At 43.7% G+C, this 7,926-nt stretch overlaps 1 protein-coding gene across 1 annotated transcript; it reads left to right on the forward strand.

The window, feature by feature from the left end:
• The first annotated feature begins 1,411 nt into the window (after positions 1-1,411).
• LOC148107882 (secretoglobin family 1D member 2-like) lies at positions 1,412-4,772 on the forward strand. Its single transcript, XM_087855212.1, has 3 exons — positions 1,412-1,466; positions 3,405-3,592; positions 4,743-4,772. The coding sequence occupies exons 1-3, from the start codon at positions 1,412-1,414 to the stop codon at positions 4,770-4,772; spliced, it is 273 nt and encodes a 90-aa protein (XP_087711338.1).
• Positions 4,773-7,926: the final 3,154 nt, after the last annotated feature.

Consider the following 7,926-nt stretch of genomic DNA (forward strand, 5'->3'; position numbering starts at 1 on the left):
ATGTAGACATGTCTTCAGCTCCTTTGTATGAATACCAAGAAACTCAATTGCTGGATTGTACAGTAAGACTATGTTTACTTTGGTAGGAAACTGCTAAACTCTTTTACAAAGTAGCTGTACCAATCCACATGCCCACAGGCAGTGAAGGAGAGCTCCTGTTGCTCCACTTCCCTATCAGCATTTGGTGTTGTCAATAAATTATCTTTTGTAAAAAGTAAAAGAAGAAGAGAACTGGAGAGAGAGATGAAGAAACTAGCTTGAGGATCACCACCCAGAAGAATTCACTTGAATCAGAAACTGAGATGCAAGCAGAGAACTTCACTGTCATCTACTTCTGTTCCGTCTGACATGTCACCACCTACAGCCTTCCCTGACTGAGAGCACCACTTTGTTACTTTTTAATTCATATACCATCATGCCTGATCTAGACCAACTGGCTTCCAAACTGAACAAGATTGAGCAAGTTACTTACTTTCTGCGAGTTAGTTGACTCAAACATTATACAGGAAATCTAATGAATTGTACATTTGGAGCAATGATTGAAGATGATAAATTATGTTTCCACATTCTCTGGCCACAGCTAGCAAGCAAAATTACTGCTGCTCATTTTCTTGCTGCTATTATTATTTATTACAAGAGGTTTTGCAACCCAAAGGACCTGTACAGAGGATTACAATGGTATGTTTCCAGGTATCATCAGCCCACTGTTACTGTGATGACATGATTTTCATTGAACGTGACACTTTACTTCCCCCAGCCCCTAGCAACGACCAGTTACTCTCTACATCTATGAAATTGACTACTCTGGGAACCTCATATTAGTGGAATCATAAAGTATTTTTTCTTTTTATTGGCTTATTTCCCTTAGTCTACTGTCCTCAAAGTTCACCCATGTTGTAGCACATGACAGGCTTTCTTTGCTTTCTACAGCTGAATGTGAATAATCCTACATTATATGTATGTACCGCATTTTCTTTATCTATTCATCTGCCCATGAACACTGGCCTCTCCTGTGTGCCAGGCAATATGCTAAGTAAAGATGAGCCAAACAAGAGACTGCCTCTACAGTTCAGGAGCCAATGTCCAGCGGGGCTTGCATCAATTAACTCACTACACATTTGTAAAAGAGCAACCTTTGTTTTTGTTACAAAGGAGAGGTGCATTCAGCCAGTATTGCCTACGAACAGGAACGCTGACCAATTCATTGGGGTCTGTGACACCAATGGATGGCATGTGCACTCAATGAGGAAGCTACTGCTGGAAGCCAGGCTCATGGCCTGACCACATGTTTATTTGGGCAGCACCAGGGAGGCTCTCTAGGTATAAGTAGCCCTGAGTTTCCCAGTCTCCTGAAATAAGCTCCTAATTGCTCACCTTTCACTAAAGCTGAAAACTCAAAGGAAGATACACCATGAGGCTGTCCCTGAGTGTCCTGCTGGTCACTCTGGCTCTTTGCTGCTATAAGGGTGAGTATCATTTCTAATCAGACAGGCACCAGCCCTGGTGAGTACCCTTCTCTGAACTAGGTGAACTTAAACGGCTTTCCTCTTTTTCCTCTACTTGTGAACTAGCCCTTCCCCCCGCCCCACCTCATCTCCCAAGCTCAAGGCTCCTTTTGTCAGTTCCCAACACCCTGGAAGTTTTACAACAAATTCTTGCAGGCAAATTTCAAGAGTTTCCACTGAAGCCCCTCTCCTTATCTGTGATCTGTGTTTCAGAAACAAGAGGACATAAGATTTAGTGTGAGTCATGGCTCTGCCACTCACCAGTGCTTTGATTTTCAAAAAATGCTTAATCTCTCCAATCCGCTTCTCATTCTTGGGTTTGACAGATACCACAAGTGTAGCTAGAGCAATAGAGTGAGATGAACTGTGTCAAGGGTCTAGCTTTACCTACCAAGCTGATAACTGGTAGTTCTCAGACATCTCCTCCCCAGAATTTTTCAGGTACCAATTGAGTCCACGGCTTTTTCACTCATGGATTCAGACTTATAAATATTTCAGCTGGAAGGGTTTGAGGAGAGTTCTCACTTCCAGAAAAGCCGGTGTTCTCTTAGTCTCTGATAATAAATCTTCAAGGGGGCTCTGGGAATAAGCAGCACTCCCTCACTAAATCTATTAGTGAGTAGATCTCACTGTATCTACCAGTTCTCCTGATTTTCTAGGAGTGCTACTAGTAATTTGTAGTAGTACGTGTACACTCAGAGGAGTAGGATTTCTGTTTATCTAGATTAATTCTGGGCATCCTTTCCACAATATGTTTGCGTGTCTTCTTACTCTTGATACTGACCCAGGTCATCTTCAGTCTTCTATTTCATCTGACAATCTATACATCCTCCTGTTTCCCTCTGTTGCCTCTGATTTAAACCTCTTTGTATTTGTTGACATCTGATCAGGGGTCAGAACAGATCCTGATAGGGTACCTCCCTGGCTACAGCATGGTTACAAAGACATGGGGTGATAGAGAATCCACACTGGGAAAAGTGGTTACTTCAGGTCTCCACACAATTCCAGTGGAGTCAGGAAAGAGCCGCATTCCCTGTCTCTCACCCTCTCTGAGGAATTCTGTACCTCCATGAGGGAATAACAGAGCCAGTCATAACTGTGTATAAGCTTCAAATGTGTTCAAACTGATGACCTGGGGGGTTGTGTTTGTCTGCGTGAGTTTAGCTTTTTAACCATATCTGCATCCAATGACATGATCCAATTCTTTAGTCTCAAACTAGCATTTTCCACCATAGGAAGAGTGTGACCTGCTCCTCTCCAGATCGACCCACCCCTTCTCTGCTCTCTGGAAAGATCTGACTCTACCGTTCGCTTAAAAATTGATTATTAAATCGCCTCTAACCCAAAATCCAAGACAAAAACAAGGTATCATTCTACTCAGGCAAAACTTAATTGTTTGAGATATAAAGAAAGTAAATTCCAGAGTCTTGTCAAGGAGGGAATGTGATTTAAAAGGGATAAAAGGTGGGGCGCCTGGGTGGCACAGCGGTTAAGCGCCTGCCTTCGGCTCGGGGCGTGATCCCGGCGTTCTGGGATCAAGCCCCACATCAGGCTCCTCCGCTATGAGCCTGCTTCTTCCTCTCCCACTCCCCCTGCTTGTGTTCCCTCTCTCGCTGGCTATCTCTGTCAAGTAAATAAATAAAATCTTTAAAAAAAATAAAAATAAAAAATAAAAAGGATAAAAGGTGAACTAGGGATCAATAAGCTGATATTCTAGTCCTGGCTCCTCTGTTTGCATTTCAATACAAAGTCACAGCTTCCCTATTCACCCATTGTCATTGGCACTATGATGGGATAAGATCATATAATCTTTTGGGTTCCTGTCTAGTTCTAACATCAGGAAGCCATGGAGAAAATGTGATTTTCCTTATACTGATTGTATTTCTTTTTCTTCACCAGCCAATGCAGTGGTCTGTCCAGACGTAATAACTGATTTGTCACAGTACCTCCTTCTACCTGAACCTATCTACAAAATAACACTTGAGAAATATGACCCACCTCCAGAACTCATTCAGGCCAAGATGACAGTGAAGGCCTGCTCGGATCAGATTTCTTTTGCACACAGATGGCTAATTGCAAAAGCATTGGTAATTCCTTTCTTCTTTGTGCACAGAGCTTTCTGCTCAGCTGAGCAGTCAGGAAGGCCGTAAGGGTGCAGCTCTGTCAGGGGCACAGTTGGTAGAGGTACCTGCATCCCTGCTTACCACTGATAGGGTGACCAATGGCCACAAGTGGATGACATTACACCTGGGAAGCTACACTAAGGCTGCACAGAGCATCTGGGAACATTCTTCCTTCTCAGGTCACTTCCCTGGATGCCAGTTTCCCCACAGTGTCCCGAGGAGGAGGACACCTGCAGCTCTAGGCAGTGATGTTGAAGGGCCAACGCCTGGCTGCCTCCTTACTTGGGAGCTTTCCTGAGGGCAAGATCCACCCTCCGAGTGGACAAGTCACAGGGGAATCCCATGGGGGTGTTGGGAGTGTTGAGTTGGGAGACAGCTGGAAAGGAGGGAACCTGGGCACACTGCCAGCTTCCGCACAGCCAAGGCCTACCCCCATACCTCAGCCCACGTCACCACTCCCTGCCTACAGCTCTCTCCCTTACCATGCCCATGTCCAGAAACCCTCCTTCCTCCATCTCCTATAGTCACGTGTGAGGCCAAAACACTTCAATTACGTATTTGTCTAGAAATGAGATACTTAAAGGTGTCTCTCAGCCCATCCACACAGGATTTAGGTTATGAGGTTCAGTCACAAAGGCCCACGGGGGCTGGGTGTTCAGTGCTGAGAAGACATGTGCCATCTGGTTGATTTTCCACACCCTGAACCTGGGACTCTCCTGAAAGCAGTATTACCAAAGTCCCCTCCCATCCTTGTTCTAGTCTCTCACCCCCATATCCCCACTGCAGTGAAAAATTACAGTCCTTCACCCTGGGAAAGCAGAGAAAAAAAATCCTGGGCTGCTCCTCCTTCCACTAGAAACCCGAGTCTTACTCTTGGGTCACCTCAGGCTTTATTTGCCAGACTATGGAAATGCATTTTTCCTGACTTGCATCATTTGTTGTGATTGTGTCAGGTGTATTTAGTTTACCATCCTCCCTGGTTTCCTGTCTTGTGCCCATTCTACTTGCCTTTTGTTGCTTGAAGCTTCACAGAGATCTTGTGAGTAGAGTCTGTGTTAAGGTGTCACCCCCAGGGGCATCATGACTGAACTTCTCTCTCCTCTCTCTGTTTCAGGAGAAAATCCTGGTGAAATGTGGCATATGAATCTTATAGACTAATATGTCTGTCTTTCAATAATCACCTCTTCTGGAAAATGTAAAGGTTTCAACATCTTGCTTCAATAAATCAATTTCTCTGCACTTTTATATTTGTCTTCTTATTATCGCACAGTCTCCGGCCTTAAGTTGGGATGGTTTGTGTGATGAAGTGGCCATTGGGTGTTGTCAATTGTAAATTTCAGAGACCTAATGTCCAGTTACCCAAGGCAGCCTGGGGAGCAGGGACCACAGGAGGAAATATTTGCTCAGGAATCATCCTGCATCACTTTGTAAATTTCCCATTCACATGGCCAGGAGTGAAAATGATGTTTCAGGGTAATAACCATACAAACATTCCTGCTGCGGTTTTCTATGACGGATACCCAGAGCCTAACTGTCTGGCCAGTCACGCAGTTCTCAACCACAGCATCACTAATATTGTGTCCTTATCACAACCACAAACAACCTGCTCCATCCTCACACCTTCACTCTGGACTCGATCCTATGAATTCTCTGGTATAATTTGTTTTCCATCTACTTCTCAATTTTTAGTGAATCTCCAGGGTTCATCCTCCAGTTAACGCCTTTGGAGTCTGCACATGCGCATTGCTCACCAACGATGAGACCACTCATCAACCCCTCAGGCTAATGCTTTTTTTTCCTCACAGTTTCCTGAGGGCTCCAGAAACAGCATGCAGTTGCCATCTGGAAAACTCCACTCAAGTCTCCACAGTTACTTCAGAAGAAATGTAGGAAACTGTACACACTGCCTGCTGCAACCCGCTTTACCTCCCAGGAGCCCCCCTTTCTCGCCAAGACCCCAAGCCATAAGGCACCTGAGGCAGAACATTTGAATCAGTTTCCATTGGCTGCTGTGAAACACTACCATTCATTTAGTGGCTTATACCAATTTTTCTCAATGTTTGAATGGCAGAGTCCAAAATCTGTAACACTTTGCAGAAATCATCGTGTCAGGAAGGCCATGCTCCTTCTGGAAGGTTGAGGTGAAAATCTATTGGTGGCTGCTTCCAGCTTTGATGGCTGGAAACCATCATTCCTTGTCTCGTGTCCCATCACTCTGATCTCTGCCATATGAGGTCACACTGCCTTCTCCTTGTCTGTGTCTGTCAGTCTCCCTCTGTCCTCTTCATTTAAAATATATGGGGTTGTGGGGCTCAGTCGGTTAAGCATCTGCCTTCACTCAGGTCATGATTCTGGATCCCGGGATCCAGCCCTGTTTCGATCTCCCTCCTCAGCGGGGAGTCTGCTTCTTCCTCTCCCTATGCACCCCCTCCTCAGTCTCTAGGCCTCTCTCTCTCTCTCTCTCTCTCAAATAAATTATAATATAATATAATATAATATAATATAATATAATATAATATAATATAATATCTTTTAAATATATGGGGTTGCATGTAGAGGACAATCACAAAAATTCAGGACAATATGGCCATGTCAGAATCTAGTTTTATCACATTGATCGAGTCCTTTTATACTACGAAGGTAGCATTGCAATTGCAGGCATTAAGATGTGGGTATCTTTTGGGGACCTTTATAAGTTTACTGCTTTCACATCCCCCTGATATCCAAAAGGTCACTGAATTCTGCCCCCTCTGCTCCCACAGCCTCACTTCTGAGCTTCCCCTCTTTGCCATCCCCACAGCCATCACCACACACCAGTCCCATCCTGCCTGGCTTGGGTCAAAGTCTCTGATGTGGTTCCCTGGGCTCTGCCATACCTTCCTGCAATACATATTCCTCATTGACACCAAAGGGACCCTCCCACCCAACTGTGAATCTGATATCACTCCTAAAGCCATGAATTACTAAAGGTTATGTATTTCCACACCTTTTGAGTAAGAGGACTTTTTGAGTCTTATACCCAACTCTCAAATATTAGTCAGCATTTGATACTACCTTCTGACTGAGAAATAGAAGGTAACAGCTATGTACTATTATCAATTATTAACAATGCCTTATAATAAATGTGTATTTTTTTTTTACTTTGTAAACGACTTTTTTATTTTTTTTATTATATTATGTTAGTCACCATACAGTACATCCCTGGTTTCTGATGCAAAGTTCGATGATTCATTGGTTGCGTATAACACCCAGTGCACCATGCAATACATGCCCTCCTTACTACCCATCACCAGTCTATCCCATTCCCCCACCCCCCTCCCCTCTGAAGCCCTCAGTTTGTTTCTCAGAGTCCATAGTCTCTCATGCTTCATTCCCCCTTCTGATTACCCCCCCCTTTCTTTATCCCTTTCTTCCCCTACCGATCTTCCTAGTTCTTATGTTCCATAGATGAGAGAAATCATATGATAATTGTCTTTCTCTGCTTGACTTATTTCACTTAGCATTATCTCCTCCAGTGCCGTCCATGTTGCAGCAAATGTTGACAACTCGTTCTTTCTGATAGCTGAGTAATATTCCATTGTATATACGGACCACAGCTTCTTAATCCAGTCATCTGTTGAAGGGCATCTTGGCTCCTTCCACAATTTAGCTATTGTGGACAATGCTGCTATGAACATTGGGGTGCATATGGCCCTTCTCTTCACTATGTCTATATCTTTGGGGTAAATACCCAGTATTGCAATGGCTGGGTCATAGGGTAGCTCAATTTTTAACTTTTTAAGGGACCTCCACACTATTTTCCAGAATGGCTACACCAACCTGCATTCCCACCAACAATGTAGGAGGGATCCCCTTTCTCCACATCCTCTCCAGCAATCGCTCTTTCCTGCCTTGTTAATTTTTGCCATTCTAACTGGCGTAAGATGGTATCTTAGTGTGGTTTTGATTTGAATTTCCCTGATGGCTAATGATTTTGAACATTTTTTCATGTGTCTGTTAGCCATTTGTATGTCTTCATTGGAAAAGTGTCTGTTCATATCTTCTGCCCATTTTTTGATTTGTTTATTTGTTTCTCGTGTATTGAGTTTGAGAAATTCTTTGTAGATCTTGGATACCAGTCTTTTATCTGTAGCATCATTTCCAAATATATTCTCCCATTCCGTGGGCTGCCTCTTAGTTTTTTTGATTGTTTCCTTGGCTATGCAGAAGCTTCTTATCTTGATGAAGTCCCACATGTTCATTTTATCTTTTGTTTCTCTTGCCTTTAGAGATGTGTCATGAAAAAGGTTGCTTTGGCC

This window comes from Ursus americanus, chromosome 24 (assembly GCF_024610735.1).
Source record: "Ursus americanus isolate L20-20 chromosome 24, mUrsAme1.1.p, whole genome shotgun sequence".
NCBI classification, from domain to species: Eukaryota; Metazoa; Chordata; class Mammalia; order Carnivora; family Ursidae; genus Ursus; species Ursus americanus.